At 40.5% G+C, this 20,649-nt stretch overlaps 1 protein-coding gene across 1 annotated transcript in view; it reads right to left on the bottom strand.

Annotated features, from left to right (window-relative positions):
* Sol1 overlaps window positions 1–20,649 on the bottom strand; it is a 140,571-nt gene that overhangs the window by 11,232 nt on the left and 108,690 nt on the right. The window contains exons 5-8 of the mRNA XM_066725355.1: window positions 18,539–18,695; window positions 16,349–16,408; window positions 6,786–6,997; window positions 5,563–5,640 (exon numbers count right to left, since the gene is read on the bottom strand). Of these exons, the coding sequence (XP_066581452.1) occupies window positions 5,563–5,640; window positions 6,786–6,997; window positions 16,349–16,408; window positions 18,539–18,695 (507 nt within the window). The remainder of the gene's footprint in view (window positions 1–5,562; window positions 5,641–6,785; window positions 6,998–16,348; window positions 16,409–18,538; window positions 18,696–20,649) is intronic.

Raw genomic sequence — 20,649 nt, 5'->3', positions numbered from 1 at the left:
TTTCCATTGGGCATCGCTAAACCAAACACCTAATGCAACTAATATGTTATTTTATCGCTGGAAACCAACGTAAAATAAATGAAATCCAATTACAAATTGTTATTCGATACGCTAATTGACTATTATACATTTGAGCAATCACCGTGGTTTTCAATGTGTTCGTTTAATTTTTTATCTCCTTTACGTATAACCGTAAAAAGAGAGATAAATGTTGAACGAGCAAATAAAACAGAGAAACTCCAACCTGGGATTTCGTAAGAACGTTAATTACATCCGCGCTCGAGTGCAACGGAGATTAAAGTGATTCCAGAAGCGCTAATGCGGATCCACTAGGGTAAGCATAAGGGCGCCCATTATGGCTGTTCCCCTCCCCACCTCCTTTACTCAGCCACCCATTTGCTACTAAGGCTAAACTATCCGCGCTTGCGAAAAGAGATTTCGATTCTTTGCATTTATTTTTCCGTACAACGCAACGCAACGGTTTCGTACGTATCTTCAAACTCGACACAAGCTACCTTCGGTTTCTTGTAACCCACAAAATAGAAATTTTCTTCTTATCTCGCATTGTTATTATTATAATTTCTAGTAGGAATTGCAGCAGCAAAATTTTAATTATCTTTTATTCCAAAGAATAAATATTGAAATTCATGTCAGCTTTGCAGACAGCAATCTCGATCTAGAATGAAATTTCTATTTCACGAAACAGATTTTGTCGCTTTATCATGAAAACGCGGTATGTTCCATAAAGGAATAATTTATTTTTCCCTCCAGGGATACAGTAGAAATGTCCTCGTAGATTCATAATAGTCCCATGTGATGTCAACGTTTTTATATAGATATTATTATGGAACGAATAATGTATATTTTTAGTGCTTATAGAGTCTGTTATATTGGATCGTATATTAAATAATGAAAATTCTTTGATAAAAGCTTTTACTTTTGGCATAATTAGCTAGATGATATTGGGGACATTAATTCTTCATACGAGTGGTGAAGGTTCTTTCAACGAACTTTGCAGTAATCATCTGAATGGTTACGTAAATTCTAATTACACGACGACTAGATAGACATGGTATATATAGATATCTACGTGTGGATTGCATAGCGTCCCTTAGGAGAATACGAGGGCCGCGCGTGAATAACGCTGATAAGCATATCCGGTTTAATACAACAAAAGGATCTTTCAGCTTTTCATTGGATGAGTTTTGTTTGTAGATTGCAGTTTGATAAAAGATCCAAAATCAAAGTTCTTTACTTTGAAATGACAAAATAAAAGAAAAAATGTTCTCGATTCTTCTTATATTTTTTATTATGATTATAAAAAAATTTTCAATGCCTATAAGTAATTTTTGTAATTTCTTACCTTTGCTCTCTCCGTGCTCTCTGGATCGTAAAGCACCGTACGTAGCTGATGAGGTACAAATGAACAACCAACATGTCCACAGCAACATTATTCTTTCTTTACAATCGTTATTTATATTATTCAAGTTGGAAAATCTTCAGCTACTTCTAGAAGATTATTTTCTAAAGATAACTAAGTATGATGATTCTGTTAAAAGAATCACACAAAATTATAATTTCAAATATTTTTTTTGCGATTGTGGTATAATACTGGTGAATAAATTGTAACATTTATTTGAAAGTAAGGTTAAATTCAGTTGAGTATTGAGGGATCATAAAAGAAATGCATCAAAGCTGTACGAATCACGAAGAATCTTTTGAAAAGAATTTAATTTATAGATAGGTTGAACGGAGCGCGCAACTGATCCGTCGGAAATTGAACAATTTTCACAAAGAGCATAAAACTTAACTATCGTGGCACGAAAATGAATAGGATAGAAATGGGGTCCGGAGGTGAGTTGGCGATCGAGTTCGATGAGTGCAAAGGTATTCGGAAGTTAATTCTGAATAGACCGGTAGCAAATTTCATGGTTCAGATTCCAACTCTCTTCATTAAATTTTTAACGATTCTCCAAATGCTAACACAAACAAAATTGAAAAATTTGTATACTTTCTCCACTAAAAATTATACTCAACCGGGGTTTAATTTATTAGTGATCTAGCTTGAATTTGCTGCAGAGTAAGATATAAATTAGAACCTTTTTTTAACTTTGCAGTTTTAATTAAAAACAAATAATTCTACCACTACCGGCCACTATTAATTACCGAAACTGTGGAAAATACCCAAAAAGTTCGAATTAAGCCGTTTAAGAAGAAAATAGTAGCTGCGTGAAGTCAGGTCTGGACCGAAACTGAGCAGTGGAGATCAGCACGCGGTTTGCGGAGGCGAATGGCCGGCGTGCAAACGGAGACTGCGTCCTTCACCTCCACCGATAACGCAAAATTCCCCTCACATCCCCTGATCCACCACCCTGCGCAACTTTGTCTCTTACTGCGCGCAATGTACCCTAGCTTTTCTCTTTTTTCCTTTTTTACTTCCACCTCTTAAATCATTCCGTATTCTTCGAACACAAGATTTTTTGTTTCTTCATATAATTCCTCGTTTGACTAATAAATTACCATAAAATGTAGTCTATGGAATTGTTTTTAAGAAACCGTGGATATTAATTAAAAAATATAAAACAGAAATTTGTTTTTTTTGTATGAAGAAGGATGGTAAAGCGAGTCCACAATACTATAGTGCTATACCCATGCCAGGAGCCTCCACTTATAGAGCTCTTGCGTTCAAGATGTAATGAAAGCCCTATGACCCCTGCAGTTCTGACTATAATTCCAATGAAAATGGTCCCACCAGATGCGTGACTCTTTTTCACAAGCACAAAGGTCACAGTTTCTACTGACCTGCCAGGGTTTGTCATCCGTTACCTCCTCCAAGAAGCAGCGAGCGAACGTTAAAATGTTTAACAAGGTGAGAGTAGAAACGAGTGTACTTCAACGAGTCGTTAAAAAGCTCTCTGCAACGAGTTGTAGAATTAACAAGGTCCGCCTCTAACGGAGATAAGCTGCAGCAAGAAACCGTGAAAAGTTACGACACTCTACGAGAAAAACCAACGACTCGATCGCTAAAACTTCCCTAAGATATTCAGAAAGAATTTGTGCAAAGTTACACCGTCTGATCAATTATTAAGTAAATCTACTTTATTCAAGAAACTTTCCGTTTGCACAGAGCAGTTTTTTTTTCTACTTGTAATGTATATATATATATATATATACATATATATATATATATATATATAGGGTAAGCACTTAACACACCCCAGAGCACAAAGGCAAAGAGGTAAGAAGATATTTTTCTATACAGGGTCCATCACTCAAAACTCCTAAAATATAAACATCATAAATTGTTTATATTTAGCTTCATAAGTATTAAAAATATGTAAATAATGCAAAAGACTTCGATCTCTCTAAATACAAATAGTAAAATACTTTGAAAAGGTTTTAATTAAAAATTGAATATATTTCATACTCTCGGAGATACATTTCTTTCTTCATTTATTCTCTGGGTTGTTTTAAGTGACGAATCTAATTAACAAAGATGCCATTTTTGTACATTGTGCTTCTATGTATAAAGCTCTTATCCAACAAAGAAGTAATTACGAAAAAAATAATATTTCTTATGGAGTTACACAGATAAGGGAATATTTACGATCTAGCTCTGGGGTATCATAAGTACCTCACTTCATAGTATATACGATTTCATGAAATTTAGAAGATATAGTAATTTCTAACTGCACATGAGCTCATGAATATTAGCGAAAGATCTGAACTAGAAATGGATACACACGATATTACGCGTTAAGGACTTGGTTTACTAATTAGGATCCTAACAGAATAGTTAACGATCCCGTGAGCATTCCATTCGCAAACCGTTTCTATTTGTTGAAATATAACAGAAGGAGAAGTGTGTCTGTCAACCCGACATAAAAGGGTGGAATAACCACAAGTTTTCAACTTGTAACATTTTAAAATAAATATGGTTTGCGTTTAACTGGAGAATTGATGTCGGCTAGAAGGTCTTTATTGGCTATTAGTGCATCTCAACGAGCCTTAACGTGACGAAAATCGCCACATAAAATAAACATTTCACGAAATCTTTCAGACAGTTCGGTCCCATGTGTAACATCAATCAGAATCCCAGGACGGCTAACCCAGCTAGGAACAGAGTTGCACTTTGGTAGATTTATTTACGAACAGACCTCTGCAGTTTTCTGCTATCCTTCATCCTCTATTGCCACGTACACTCGGCCAATGTCAATGTCGATTGTAGTGCTCCTTTTTGGCAACACAATAAACGATTGAAATTTATTGTTTTTTTTTTCGCATAATCTTAGAATATGAGCTTTTTACAAATTTTGAATTTCATTAACTATATAGAGGTAGAGAGTGGTAGAATTCATAATTTGTACTGCATGTATTATATACTAAGTCGATCTGAGCATTATTTATGTTTATCCTCGCCTGAAAAAAATCATTTGGATGGCCTCGTGATATTTTACGGAAAGTCACTTCCAGTAGCACAAAATTTCATCGAAAATTTTCTTGTAGCATTATAATATCCAGCTTTCTAGGGATGAGTGTCGTTGGCTGGGGAAAAATATCAAAAAGTCCCACCATCCCTGCTATATCTCATCGTTCCCGTTATTTAGCTACTCGAGTTTCCGCTTCGACCTGTCGGCGCCATTAGGATTTACCATTTCAAATTCCACATCTCGAAATTCACACGTTCTTTTTTTCTGTCGCCCATTTGCATTCAACAAATAATTAACCTCTAAATTATTAACTATTTTCGTCAATCACTTTTCTTATCATTTTTGTACCAACCTGTAAAATTACAGATATTTCTCTTCAGTCTTGTAGTTAATTATACTCGTAATTGCTTTGTGGACGCGGTAGCTATTTATATATTTAGTAATTAGAGCGGTATAGAGTTTGACAGCAAATATTGATTGTCATAACAGAATCGTAAATTAACCAGCTTAATTGATTATTTATCTTGAAAACTATCATTTTCGTCCTTTTATAAATGTTAAATTGCTTAATCAGATTAAATTGAGAAAATATCATTGATTTGAACATTCATTATTTAAAAACTTCTCAATTACCAATTAATTTACTCGAAAATTAAAAATTTTACAAATTTTACGTCCACACTCCATAAACCGTGTACTCACTCTTTTACAGCTTATACTTAGTTTTTAATAACTTGTCATGAGATATTAAAGTCCCAAATATTCGACAAACATTAAAAGATGTTATATTTCGTGAAAAAGATATAAAGTTGTCAGTAGGCTGCCGAGCTTTCAGTGAGGCTATAACATATATATGGATGATGACGTCTCGAGTACAAAGTACTCAAAAACTTTATATACTCTGGCATGTCGAGCAGAAGTTATATATCTTACAAGTTTAGGAGAGAACTGTGTTGTACTATACACCAGCACGTTGAAAAGATCGCACGACCATTCTTTTTAAGAATAACAACTTTTATTCGCAGAGCTTACCGTTGAGTAAAAGTTATTACGTATATATATATATGACTGCTCGTCAGTGAGATACTTCCTGGATTTTTGAATTGGCAAATAAATTGGAAAATATACTTACTGGTAGCGCTGACAGCTGGCCCGATGACCGAGTACCTGGGGTTCCCCGTTACGGCCCCAGGGACAACGGGCTCCAGCTCTGTAACATATTATTGTAATTAGTCGCCGAATATACAGCCCAGTTAATTACAAAGAGTAGTCCATGTGTACGATAGAGCACGGTTAATTACCCCTAATACAAAGGGATCCTATCATAATAAATCGCCAAGCAGATATCCTCGTGCAATCGTATCATTTACGAGGAATAAAAAATAAACTGAGCAAAAATTAATTTATATGTAAGAATGATTACGATAAGGAGAAGGGTAAGTTTCAAAAGATAAGCGAGATCTTATCATAAGCAACAGTTTGAATTATTATCTGTAGGGAACTCCGTTTTACCGACAGAGCTTTATAGTTGTGCAAGCTCTGTTGGCAAGCTGCTGGGGCTTCTCTGCTTGAAACTACACCTGGTGGAAAGCTTATTAAGCTTCGTTCACTCTTGTCGCTCTTCCTTATTGACGTGTAGTGTCGATAACAATGTAAAAATTTGAATAAAATTATATGTTGTAAAAGAAAATCTTTAGTTATTTAATTATACTATATTGCAGTATGTTTTTACAGAAAGCATGCTGAAAATCTAAATAAAAATATAAGAGATGGAAAAGGGTGTTAGTAAATTAAAATAGGGGTGGTGATGGAACTTTATGCAAGAAGACGAAGCGATTCAGTTGAACGTGATATGAAAAATTGACAATCTCATAAAGTGCTAGATAACGCGAGGACGAGGAGAAGTCTTGCTTACAACGCGAAGTAATGGATAATTTAATGGTCCCTACTTCTCGCTACTGTCAATGAAGAAAATATCATGTAACTTTTGTCTCCTTCGCCGAAGGATGAAAAGTTTGAATGATGGACATAAGGAGGGGGGAAAAAAAGAGATAGACTAATTTATTTCGAAGGTACTTGGAGATGGATAGTCTAACTCCCTGAGGATTATGAGAAAAGACGAGTAATGCTAAAATTGAGAGTATTATCTCCTCTAGTGCTGGCTAATACTCAAGGGATAAATTGAAGAATCTTTATCAGCGCTCTGCTTGGGTTGTTTCTTTCGGAGGTAGAGGTAGAGGTAGAGAGAGAGAGAGAGAGAGAGAGAGTGAGTTGGGAGGGGGAGAATAGTAGGTGGTTAGGGGTGAAGAAGTGAAATGAATTTTTGGAGTATTGTAGGGTAGTTGGGATACAAACCAGAGTGCTGCGCATCGTCCACAGACTGAAACTCGAATCTCGCCTTGAAGCCTTGGCCCGGCCAGCCGGAATTAGCAACGAACTCGATGTAGAGGTCTGGCCCTGTGCTGAGTACCTCCACTTGTTCTCGTTGGTTGCAGAGCACAGCTATTGTGGGCGCTCCTTCGTCCCGTCCATCGTGAACTCTGATTAAATCCGCCCTATTCAGGCAACTGTAACAAGATGCTTTTCGTTAGCGACAACTTATCGGCCGGACTATGCAGCCCGGAAGAAGAGTGACCAATAATAATTGGTTTCCTTCCCCCATCTATCCTATCCAAGGACACTTAACCTCGAGCTTCCTGCATTCATCCAAATTTCATTATCCATTAAATCTTAATGGACCAATTTCCGATGATGCAATGTTCATAACTGATCACGACCCCCCCCCCCCTTCCATCCTTCTCCTGCCCTGCTCCTCTCGTACATCCAATATGGTTAATCATGCCACGGTTAAAACCAAACTTCCCAGAGACTCGAGATAATATCATCACGAGTTGACAATTAAACTTGTTGTTTTCTTAAAACTCGTTCAATTCATCGAATCTCGCATCGTTACTACTTCAGCTTTACGATTTGTCGACATATATCACGTATACTATTATTAATTGATAGTAAACGTAACTTTACTGCCGGTAGGAACTGGGAATACCAATCGTAAAGCTGACTCTGCTGGTTTAATTTCTGCTTAAAAATTAATCTGTTGCAAGAAGAGAAAGAAAACATTTTGATCAACGTGAGCTCGTAACGGGATAAAATTTTATTCGACATGAAACTCACAATTTACGCGATTGCACCTAAGTGAATCTGGGAGGAAGTAGGAAAAAAAAAGTTTTCTTTAAATTTTATGATGCCAATGAGTGAATTGAATCCGAGAAATAATTCTGGCAGGAGTGAGACAATAAAGTTTAATAGTGAAGAAATAAAATAAGAGAGAAAGGAGCCAGCTAGGGGTTAGGCCTAAGATTGAAGATGGGAGATGGTGTAATAAGCTTGATTGAAATAAAAGGGACCACTGGAGGAAGATTCATGCTGTAAAATATAAAAAGGGGCAATTACAAGCTCATGGAAGAGAGATAGCCTTCCCCCTCCCTCCTCACCCTCCGGGTGTAAAAAGGGATTGGTGTTGGTAAGAAGGATGGAGAACAGTAATCAAGCTTAGTCAGAGTTAGCTAAGAGTGGTTCGAAGGTAGTCAGGGTATACTAAGGTGAAACAGCATGGTGAGTGAAGCAACTGAAGTGACAAAGCAAGTGGATGTAGTGGTTGTAAGAGGTACAACCTGGCGTCAATGGGTGTTCCTTGGGCTCCTTTAGCCAAACTACTTAACCCCATCAAGTGAAGAACCTTAGCTGGCCTAGACTAGACAGGAAGTGCTCGAGAACCAAGTTGAAACTTACGTAACAAAGGCTTTCGTGAAGAAACTCGTTGATAATTTTTATTATAAATTGATTGGAGATAAGGAAAGTTCCTGTATAGTAGAATTCGTAACAGCGCAGTGATGAGAAAGGATGAGAGTGGAACCGCGGCTGGATAGTTGAGAGTGAACGGGGTTGGAACATCAGAGAGCAAAGTTACAAAGGAAGTGGACGTAGCGCTGTGGTTCCCGAAGGTATCGATGGGTGGTTTCACAGGTTTCCTATGGTCAAGAGTATTTATAGGATCATGGGGAAAGGGACGGTTGGGGGGTAGTGGAATGGTAAGGAAGGGGAGGGGGTTGGAGAGAGCCAGAGCAAGGAATTGCACGAGTGCAAAAGGTAGCATCGATTTGGAGACTTGATCGATGATGGCAAACGAGATAACCTCATTACCAGCATGGGTTAAGCAATTACGCTGGCAGAGAAAGATTATCTAGAGAAGGTCGGAGATTAAAGAGCCACCCCCTCCCTTTCAGCTTTACATTCAAAACGCTTTTAGCCCCTTGCGCGCGTAAGCCCCCTACGAATCTCCTCATCCTGCATCTGGGTTTTATGGGCCGCGAGCTTTTACGAACCCTTTTGCCCCCGATGCAACTATCCTTCCCTTTTTCTTTAAGCTTCCTAGAAATAGGTTTTTCAAACGATCGCCTCTACCCCTTCGGATTACCAAGAACCCTTCGGACAGATTATTCACTTCTCTGACCTATCCCAGTACTATATACCTATGAATTTCAAAAACTCTTTCGCTTGCATAGGAGATACTTTCACAAGGAGCTGTCTAACAATAACCTAATAAGAATCGAATTTGGAGATAATAAATTGTTTGCGTCAACCCTGACTAAACGTTGCTTTCGCGGCTCATTCCCTCTCGTTATTTTCTATAGGTACACTGTATATAGTATAAAAGTCGATTAAAACGTCAGACTTTTTTTTTCAAGTGTGGTTTTCTTCAAATACGATAATCTTCCTCGCTCGCTCTCTGCACGGATGAATAATTATTAGTCCGCTTTGCAAGTGAATACGAAGGGATAGGGTTAGAAAATGGTTTGGTGAGGAGGAAAGAATAAACGAGGAGCTGTTAATAATTTCTGAGAAGCGTCGCGGATCTACGTGATATCGTATAGCTACTCCGCTGCTTACGACCTAATCACGAGGCCCTTTCGCGGGGTTTATCAAGTTTTCATGGCCACCACTTTCCCGGAGTGTTTGATAAATTTTAAAGAACCGACCGGCATAACCCACCGTGTGTCAGTCTAGGATCTTTTAAGCTAATCGTGAATTACGTCACTAGTCGGACTATTAACGTTCACGACTTTCGGAAAGTAAACCGCGGGAAAAAGGACGAAGCAATCCTGTTATACGAAGAAATTTCAACGGCCCTGTGTAAAATCATCAATAAAAAACTGTAATATCATCTCCAGTCGATTCGCGTAAATTTTGTTATTACGAAGTTTGTCTGAAAATTCTATACTGCCTTTTGCTTAGGAATTATTTACTCCGTAGACTCGGGCTATTAACGTTTGCGAGTTTAACGAGATCGGAGGCTACGTTAAAGGATATCAGAATCGCGCGTACGGTTCCAAAAGTTTTCTACTTAAAACTTTGCACGAGTATCGGGCTACTCTCTTGAAATTCGCTATGCCCGCCGAAAGTCCGCGCGCGCTGCGGCGGCGGCGTTCGTAGAAAATAAATATTGCCCATCGATATTCACCATCCGACACATTCAATTACCAGCCAGGCCAAATAAAGCTCGGATCCCTATAGTAGGTATACTACGTACCATTTTCTTGCGCATCCCCCCCTCTCGATCAAACTTTCTTCCTCGCCCGTCTTAAATAATTCATCCTCGTGTCTCTATTTTCGACTCGTGTGTCTCCGCATCCAACGCAGCATTCCGATTAATTCATCAAAGAATTAATAAACGAATCGAGCGAATTGTGCGAGATATGAGCTACACCGGTCTGTTTCGTCAATTATGCTTTAATTTTCAAGGGTCAGAGGTGAATTTTCAGCTTATCCGGCGAGCCGTCCATAGCGTTTAACCTTATCGTCATACACTTTGCAGCGCGAGCGATATTGCTTACCGGATATAACCTTTATACATGGCGAATTTTGATATGTAAAAGTTCCACGTAACGCGTTGCTCTTGAACAAGTATTGCAGCGGTGCATGACTGCAAGTTTTATGGGTGGCACGTGAGGCAGGTAAACGATCCGGGCACCACGCGAGGGCAAAATAGGGAAGGATGGAGGTTTGAGGCGGCCACCGACCGAGATAGACAGGGCAACACGGTGCAGAGGCAAACGAGAGGGACAGACCGTGGCTCGACTCTGCGGGAGAAAACGAGAAGAAACGAAGAAAGAGAAACACGCGCACAGCGTACGTATATATATACACGTTATAAGTAGAAAAATCCCGATAAATATCGAGCGGGGAAAGCGGTTTAGGATCGACAAAGAGGTGTAAAATCTAACGAACCATTAAGCTAATCAAACAAACTCGTTCAAATGTTTGCCAAACTGCAGTGATGCCGGCGTGTATTCGATGGCTGACTCTGCGAACTGCGCTGCTGTTTCTACTGGTCGACCTCTCGTTAAAGTAGTAAAAACTAAAACTGTACCCACCGACCGACTAATAACGCAGGAGAAAAGCATTGGCAGTATATAGAAACGCTTGCTCGAATTTCTCCGAGGAAAGGGAAGATTTTGGCTTATTTTCCTCCACGTATTCAGCTGTATCAAGCGAGCAGGTATACGTAGTTCGGAGAACCAATTAAGCAGATCCTCGGCTCTTCACAGGGCTTGTTCCAATAAAGCTAAACGCGAGTGCGAGCCTCATCTCCTTAAATTAAAGTTTACTCAAGGAAAGTTGATTAGCAACAGCTGCGTATGTGAGAATACTGCGTTGCGCACGGAGTGATTGAAAGAGAATTCGTATCAATATGTATATATATATATAGCTAGTATATAGTGTTAATCCGTTAAATGGAAACGGATTAATTTGATAGGTATTTGGAGCAACGATTATTTGAGTAAATCGTCTGCCACTGGCTCCTCCAGCCAGCTTCTTGTATATTGCGTCGCAAACAGTTTGGAAAAGGAGTTAAAATGTTTTCACGGATCCTTAAGGCGATCTCTAAGTGACTCCGGAAGTAAATCGAAACTTGGCCAAAATATTTCAACGAGGCGAGGTTCTCTCGCGAGTTCACCGTCGGATTTCAAGGGGAGGATAATTTCTTGGAGGAATTTCATGGAATAAAATAGGAGACTGGCGCAATTACAAAGTGTAAGGTATTATCGACTTATCCGTTTCAGCATCACTTGAAGTGTACAGTTTTCATTGTGCCAGAACGAAGTGGAGACTCAGTCGAGCAGTGCTGATTCTGGCAGCGCGAACAATTGTGAAAAGACCTGGCACGGAATGAGAGTGAATTCGGCTTCCGTTATTTCCGCCTCTGCCGGCGCGGTGCGGCGTGGTGCGGCGTCTCATTTTAGAGATCGTCCTGCCTGCTTTGTCTCGAGAGGTCCGCCGCTGTGCGCGCCGCACGGGAACGCCCGAGCACCCCACGGAAATCCACGATCTTACCCATAAGCCTCTCAACTTGGCTAATTCATCCTTTCGCGTCTCTCGATAATTCATTTCTACACGCTTCGCTTAATAACGCCAATAAGAATCTGCGCGAAATAAAATGAAAATTATCGGCTAATAGAAAATCTCTTCTCAGAAGGAGAAGGAAAAAAGGATATAATAGAAGCGGCGTCGGGGATGGGGAAACTTGGATAGCAAACGCGCGTTATTCCACGGCTAACGAACGCATTATCGCATTATCAAAGATGAGTGTAAATAAGCAAATGAAAGAAAATACTGCGCGTAATTGGTTGGGTGATTAATGATTTACGTTAAATCGCGCGGTGAGAGAAAGGTGGAACGAAATTTGCGCGGGATAAAAGTTATAAATAATTCGGCGGCGAACCGAAATCGTGTATTAGCAAGCAGTGCTTCAATAAATGATCGAGTCAACCTAGCGGGCGCATTAACGAGAGATAGTCGCGTACGCGAGACGGCAACTTTACTATCACCACCGATGCGTCGAGCGTCCGAAGCTTCGGATATTACCGACATAAATCTGTCACACGCTTAATACCCGGACTTGAATAGTCCCTCGAAAGCCACCCTAGCCGTACTTGCCGCAGACCCAAATTTATCTCAATCATCACCGCGCATATACGCAACGCCACGACAAATTTAAATCAGATCTCGAGATAAAAAAATAACGTCGAGATGGATATCATGTAGCGAAGAGGAGTGGCATTCGATATGACGCATTTTTTGTTCTCGTCTGAAAGGAATGTTCGTGCGGTTACGGCTGAAGGATCGGATGATCGAGGAGCAAGATGAAATGTGACTCTTAAGGGGAAGGTGCGGGGATTGCGGGAAAATAAAGGTTCTTTTGAAAGTAATTTGGATCGAAGTAAAGTGGGAGATTCCGGCGGAAATGGTGGCTATCAGCACGGTTCTACTTAACCCATATTAAGTTCTCGCGCGAGCAGAATGCTCGATCCGATATAATAAACGGCGAGGACAGGCTTTTCGAGTGGGATGGTCCTGCGAAGAGGCCGCGGCCAAGGAGGCAAAAGCCTGCAGCAGCAGCAGCAGCAACGCGAGCGGAAGCTCCAGCTCTGCACAGGCTGCACAGCACTGCGAGCGCGAGAGTTAATCCGTGATAAATCCTGAAACTCCGTCCTAATTCAGTATTGAGCTTCCTTAATTTCATTCCAGCGGTGACCTTTCAGCTTTCCAAATTAGAACTGGCGAAATTCGCGGCGAAAGGTGATCCTTTACCAAAGACGCTCGCTGACAAATCTGTATAAAAGGAAGCTGGGATTAAAACGGAAAGATCAAGGCAGCGAAGATAATAGCGAGCGAAAGGACGACGAGGTAAGCAACGCAACGGAACAAATTAATATCGTTAAATGGAGGATCATGAAGGAATAATAATGAAAGACGAAAGGATGAACAATAAAGTGCTGGAAGATTAAAAGTAAATGGAGAAGGAAGCGGAAGATGGGAGTGACCGAAATAAAACTCGAGTGGAGGAGGAATTTATCGCGCGGGAATAAGCGAGGATAAAATCTGACATTGAAAAATAAGAATAAATCTCGAGTGCGAAAAGAGTATTGGAGCTGCTTGGTGCGAAAATATAAGTGGGGATAAAGTTTGACTTTTGGAGGGCTGAAAGCTTTGAGACCTTGGCGAATCTTATTTGCATGTCTCGGTGAATTGGACGCACCAAGGGAGAATAACCGGAGCTTGATGGTGCTTAGGCATGAAAGGTCGGCAATCTGGAAGAGTTTAATCGGGAGTCCTTTTGCCGCGCGGCCTGGAGGGGGAATATGCCAATGCGTCTTTCTCTGGCTCAGCGGCCCTAAACCTGCGTCGCAGCTTTAAAGGTTTGCGCGCTCTCGCACAGAGCCAAACTCGCAGCTTGCTTCGTGCTTGTAAAACCAGGCGAAATTCTCCACGAGTGAAATCCTCGCATGTGCAAATTGAGTTTGCGGCTTTGCGATAGCTACGAATGGTATTTTCCGCTTTGCCGTTTGCGTCTCTCTGTGTTTATATTAAAATTATCATTTTTTGCCCTCGTAACGCGTGTGCGAATCCCATCCACTACTGCTCGCTCCAGCGATTCCATCATAGCTCTGTATCTCCCGCGCGGTAAATGCAGCAAAAGAATTGCTCATTTACTTTCGGAACTCTTCTTTCGCGGCCGGTCGATATAAAACTACCGCCAAATCTTTAACGCTATTTCAAAGCATCCATCTTTCGTTAAGAGATTATCAAGCAAGATTTTGCTTTAAACATCCTTAAAACACCCTAGCTGCAAAACTTTCGAGAACAGCCTTTTTATACACATAACGCACACAGACCCGATATATATATATATATATATATATATATATATTTACGGAAGCACGCGAGGTTTTCTCGCGAATGACTCGCTGAATATAGATTTGCGACAACCGCGCCCTCTTTTTCTTTCCCGACTCGCCCTTAAAACACCGAGGCAATGCTTCGGGAGTGGAGTTTCGCGAGTCTCCGAATCGCTGGTGAGAATTTCGCAAAAATTGAAGCTTCATTGTTTTTATTGTCCGCTCGGCGCACCTGTCGTTTATTCCGAGATAATCTATAGTTTTTCGTAAAACGCGTCCCATTCAAACCTCTACCGGAATGGGCAATAAAATTCCACCCATTACAAAGACTGAAAATATACCGCTCTTGTATATTGACTGGCAAAAAGAACCATCGCTGTAGTAATATCGGACTTTTTATCATGGCGAATAAATAAATTAATACCTCGCGCCGAATCGCTGTGATTAAAACTGACAAAAATATGTGGACTGTGCCGGGAGAAGGAGGAGCGGGATTAAAAGTATAAAACCGATGGAAGTGGATAAGAATGGATTTAATTAAAGTCATTGATTCATTGCGGCCAGTTCACTTTCGGCAGGGAGCGCGAGACCGGGCTGACAAAGCGTGCTTGTTCGAGAGTCCTGAATTTGAGTGGGTTGAGTGGTAGGAGAATCGGCATATCTCCTTTATAGCGGCAATGGAGGAGAGGTACACGCAGTGGGAAAGGTGGGGGTAGAAGAAGAGGGTGGATGGTTGTATCGAGTGGCTGGCAGAGAAGAGTCTCTCGGTATCCATCAGCTCTATTCAGGATAATATCCGAGTGCGTCTGACAGAGCAGCTTAACGCTGATGTATCGAGGCATTTCTCAACACCCTCTCCCCCGCCCCCCGCCCCACCTTTCACCCCTATCTTTACCACCAGATTTTACAACACTCCAATGAATAACGCGCAACATCTATTTCTAAACAAACGATCAGCTTTTTTCAGTCCACACACACACGCACACACATATATATATATATATATATATATATATATATATACATTTCAATACTAAATTCAGAGTCGTCTCTATCGTTTGTTCCAAACCGATGAACACCTTGTCGAGAATACAGGCGCTCGAAGATTGCGAGGTTGGAATAAACTTGTGAGATTCGAGCACGGCCGACTGGCGATCACGAAGCAGCGCGATCCTAAAAATGATTAAGCTTTGTATTACGAGGGTATCCGGCCTTGATTACTTTGCGAATAATGCTCGCTTGCGTATAAAATAAATCAAGCTGGTAATCACCAACATATAATCCGAGTCTAGTTAAGCCCGGAGACGCGTGAGTGGACCATCCGTATCGAGGAATTAGATTCTTCGCGCTAAAGTTTCCTGCTTTAGCTTCACGAAGGATGCGAAATTTAAACACTTCCGATGGAAAAGTTTGCGTAATCTTGGCGGAATTAAGTGGTCTCCTTATTCTTATCTAGTGTTTTTTATCGTCGCTGCTTAAGTTTATTTTCTCGGCATCGATCGGTAGGGGAAGTTTTAGGTTAGGGTAGCCATTTTTCACGTGTAGCACAGCGCCACTCCAACCGTCGTTTCGTTTCGACGCCACCGATATATACTCATAGTCGTATAAGAAATATTCTTGGATTATTCGTAATTTATAAATATTACGTAGCGGATTCCATATATTCAATTTCGAGCTTTACGTCGTACAGATAAATTTAGCAAGGCCGTTTACCAGTAGGTGGAAATACCAGTTCTATACCTAATAAGTGAGACTCGAGAGTGGATTGATGAGATCGAGGCGACCTCTTTTCTAAAGTTTTTAAATCGAGTCGATACTCTCGCTAGATGGCACCTCTTTTACGCAGTCCGGATGGGTCCTGGTACTTCAAAAATTCATAAAATTGATCCTACAGTTAAATCTCCGTCTTTCCAAGGTTCTCTTGAAACTTGTAAAACTCATTTTCAAGCTCCAATATGCGAGTGACGTATGGTTCAGTTTTTCGCAGCCGATGCTTCGAATATTGCGCGAATGGCCTCCGGAAAAATTGATAAATCACTAAGCTACGTTCTCGCTTTATGCAGCCAAGCCCCATCGTTCCTGGTAATTCCAAATTCATCCCTACCCTCGTTCCGGCTTTCCCTTTTATACATCACTCGTGTGGAAAGAGACCGATAAAGTCACGGAAAACTGACTCACCTTATGTCACCCTTCTGCAGCGAAATTTTCTCCAGAACTACTTTGATCCTCTCTGTGGGCCTGCAACACAAAAAACACCCGAACCTTTAATAACAGTAATGGAAGCAAAAAAAAAAACGAGAACGAGAAACGTTCTGGGAAATTAAACAAATATCAATAGGAATAAATCAAAGTTTGTGTGCCAATTTTTAAATATATCCTAACTCTCTCTTCAAGTATAAAATCGTTCGGGTATGTAAATTTTCTGGGAACTGCTAGCTGCGATAATATTGCAGATAGTACTATGCATATATACTATAATATATATATATATATAGTATATAACATATGTACATATAGCTATTGGGGCATTCCAAACTACAAATGCTACTTTGATACAATTACTGCAATTAAGCAGAAGCCACAATGCAACGGAAATTCTAACCACATACTGGCTCGCGCCACGATTAAATTCACTGCACCTAAACGCATTCTGAATTTAACCTCATATATACGCGTCCCGCATTGCGTGCCGGTCTAGACATTACTTGACACGAATGAGCGATGATCTTTCCCTTCTTACGGTTATGGTAATGCTCCGGTGACACATGTTAATGATAAGGAAACATCGACTGGTATGATCTTACAGGGGAAACATCTGACGAAAATTCAAGGTTACATCAGGAGAGGAGAAAAATTGCTCGAAATAAATAAAGTATGAAAGAAATATTACGAATATGTGAGCAATTACAATTTTATTTCATTTGTTTTATTATATTTATAGCACAGTAAGTTTATTAACGTTACCGTAATCAAACTATGTGGTTCGATACAAAATAGCGTCACTATGATACTGTATATCACTGGCCGTTCCGCGTATACGGAAACGCGATGTGTACGTTGCATATGAAATACTGTTTCAATTACATTATAGTACGCGACTTATGCGCTTTAGTTCGACCATCAGGTGTGATTTATGCAATTAACGGCAATCCAAGCGCAGCTGGGATAAGCCCGTGAAGGGAGGAGGTGGGATAAGACAAACTCTCTCAACTCTTTTTCTCAAAAATTGAAGCTTTGTATACTACACATACACATATCAGGGAAAAAGAAACATTAACAAAAATGTTCGGACTTGTTGAAATTAAAAAAAAAAGAAAAACTATAGTCGTTTCCCCGTTAGAATTTTTATGTTGACCGCAGGATAGGGGTGAAAGGGAGAAATGGGAGAGGCGAAAGGTATAGTATAGAGAGGGGGGGGGGGAGGGGGAAAAATGCTCATGGCAGAATGGACATAAACTTTCGGGTAACAAGGAGTCCAGATGAGGAACGGGCAAAGTTACCGCGGAACAGGAAGCCGGTAAAATTCCTGATGACGAGATATCTGGGTGAATATGAACCGGCTAAAGGATTGAAGTTAGCCCCGGGATTAGGCACAATTTTTTCAGCTCGGTATACTGTGGCAGATGGAGCTCAAAGTTTGCGTATGTACGTAGAATGATTCGATCAAGCGCGGGGAATCGAGTTGTTCGTGCTTTCCAGCTCGCTAGGAAAATTTCAGCAAATTTACGTAGCGGTACATCACTGGTCACGTATCTGTATTTACAGGTTAGCTCAGCATGTTTGATGATTATAGTGAACGCCCGCTTCCGCCTCTCCCCATCCGACTGGGATTTATATGCATTCGGACCTTAAAGGTGCTCCAATCATAGGCTCATCCCTCTTATGGCGTTCCTCGCTGATAGGACTTAATCAGGTTAATTGCGCTTCCGACCTTTTCGATCGACCAAAAAATATCTCGTGACTATTTCACGACGCGTATCATGAAAGGAGGAGGAGGAGCATGCAGATTTTCAAGCGACAATAATGGAACCACGGAAGTTTGGATTTAGGAAGGTTGGCTCGATATGATAGGCAGCGCTAATTTCCAGGCAAGCTTTACTCGCCTAAATTCGCTGATGCTTATTAAGCATACTTCGTGCGCGCGTATCAATTGATCGACCGTTCGAGCAGTGGCTCGACTCAACGTAGCTCAGTCACGTGAACTATCATTCGATTATGGATTATCTTTAACGGTTCGTGGTGTGTGCTACTAACTTACGTTAATGTGCATAATTAATGATAAGCGGGTGTATCGATAGGACAAAAACAAACGTTAAGGTGCGATATGACGACGAGTTGTAGGTGTATTTATATATATAGGTCACTTACGTTGCTCTGAAGAGGTAAGTGCACCGGATGTTCTTCGGATAAGAAGAAGGGTACCTCGGCGAGTAGAAGTGGCCATAACGCGTTGGTAACTGCGCGCTGATAAAATGGTAATTGCACATTGTGCCAGAGATCAGGATACCATCCGTCTTAAATTCACCTGAAACATCAAACGATTATTCCTTCATTTTTATTCTCGACCTCTTGCAGTCTTCTTCAAATGGAAAATCCACTAACTTAATTAACTCTATTTATTTGAATGGAGATGAAACGTCTGCGCCGTAAAATAATTGTAAATGTTGCAGGAAATTTCCAGTGCATTTGTTTCTATCTTATTCACTTCCTTAAATCTTTTCGCACAGGCCAAGCTCACTGGGAGAACGGATAGAGAAAAACGCCTCTAAAGATTGTCTCTGGAGATTGAACGAAATTAATCCAACACTCGAGTTTTCAGAAAGTCTTTCTCTGTATGTGTGTGTGTGTGTGTGTATGGAGGTGTGCAAGAAGAAAGAAAAGTTACTTCTACCAACTTATCGAGCATCTCTTCATCCTCCCTCTTTCCCCACTAATTGCTACGGCAAATGTGTGTGTGTGTGTGTATGTGTGTGTGTGTGTGCGAGGTCTGAATCATTACATTATTAACGCAGGGCTAAGGTATAACGCAATCCCGATTAATGGTTACAGGATTATTATTGTATTGGAATAAACGATGCTGAAATATCTGACAGGAGGACCTGAATTCAAGCGACGGATTTGCGAACGCTAGAAATTGAGCTGTCCTTTGTCATCTTTCCCTTTCACCGAGATATCGCGAGTAATCCGAAGAAGGATCTTCGAATTCCATGAGAGCATCTGGGTGCCGACGGGTCATTATGAAACGGAGTGATTACGTCAGTCAGACGTCGCTACGACTGATATATACCATTTATCAAGATAAGTATACCTAACCACTACCTACCACCACTGGACAAAACTGATCTTCCATCTTTTGCTACCTCGAATTATGATAATTATCCGACAGACCGAAATAACAAATTTTAATCGAGAATTTACTCATTCTTCACCCTGGGCTTACCAGTCTACCCTTTCTTCTTAGCTCGAACCAAAAAAGAAGCGGCTGAAGCTTTCTGAAGTGTACGAGCCGGCAATGTAATTGACCTCGCCTACCTAGGCGAACGTAGAATTTGAAAATGCTCAATGTTCGGGCACTTTGTGCTCGTATAATTTTCTAGACCCTTAACAGAATTACGCTCTTCTCAGAATACTCAGACTAAATTCTCCCATAAGCAAAAAAAAAAAGAGATTATTACGCGTTTCAGAACAGTTTTAATTTTCTGCCTACCCCCTGCCTTGATTTTAACATATTCGCGCATACTGTTCGGTTTATCATAGCTCCATTAATGCTAGCGATTAACGCAACAAACCAAAGTAGTGCAACGATAAATTTACCAAAATTTTACGATGGAATCGCGAAATTATTGCAATACGAGCCTGGAACCGTACGTGAAACGTGAAATGAGTAGATAATAAATGCAAATGTTTGCTCGCAGTCATTAAAATGTTTACTACTCACGATATCCTGATAGAATGCGTTTCACATTACCTTAATAAAATAATGGATGTTATAATTAACTGTTAATGATCGTGCGTTTCAGTATTTAATTGTCTCGGGAGTTGGCTTAATGATTTTTTTTTCACATTAAAAGCTGCGATAACTGCGGAAAAATAATTTAACTTTCTTCATTATTGTTGTACACTTTTGTCGATGCTGACGGTAATGGTTCAACGAATGAAACGTTTTTTGGCCAAGGTATACTATTGTGCAGTTGATGCGCCCTGGCCCAGCTGCATATGTACGTATTATTGCTATATGTAGCAGAGTATATGATTTGCCACAGTAGCCTCAGCAAAAGTCTTGACAGATTTCAGCTGAATGAATATTTGAGAAACGTAGAGCCGTCGCTCAAAATATGCTCCGGCGTAGATGCATGAGATTCCGTCGCGTCGCATCTTCGGACATTCTTCGCGAATTGCACCGAATGAAAAAAGAAATACTATATGGAATGGGGAGCGAGGGCTGAAGAGGCCAGAATCACTGTAGTTGCTAAACTTTC

This window comes from Prorops nasuta, unplaced genomic scaffold (assembly GCF_024137725.1).
Source record: "Prorops nasuta isolate Cenicafe-Biocafe unplaced genomic scaffold, Cenicafe_Pnas_1.2 PNAS00004, whole genome shotgun sequence".
NCBI classification, from domain to species: domain Eukaryota; kingdom Metazoa; phylum Arthropoda; class Insecta; order Hymenoptera; family Bethylidae; genus Prorops; species Prorops nasuta.
Note: the sequence above shows the minus strand (reverse complement) of the source record. Positions and strands in the feature narration are given on the sequence as shown.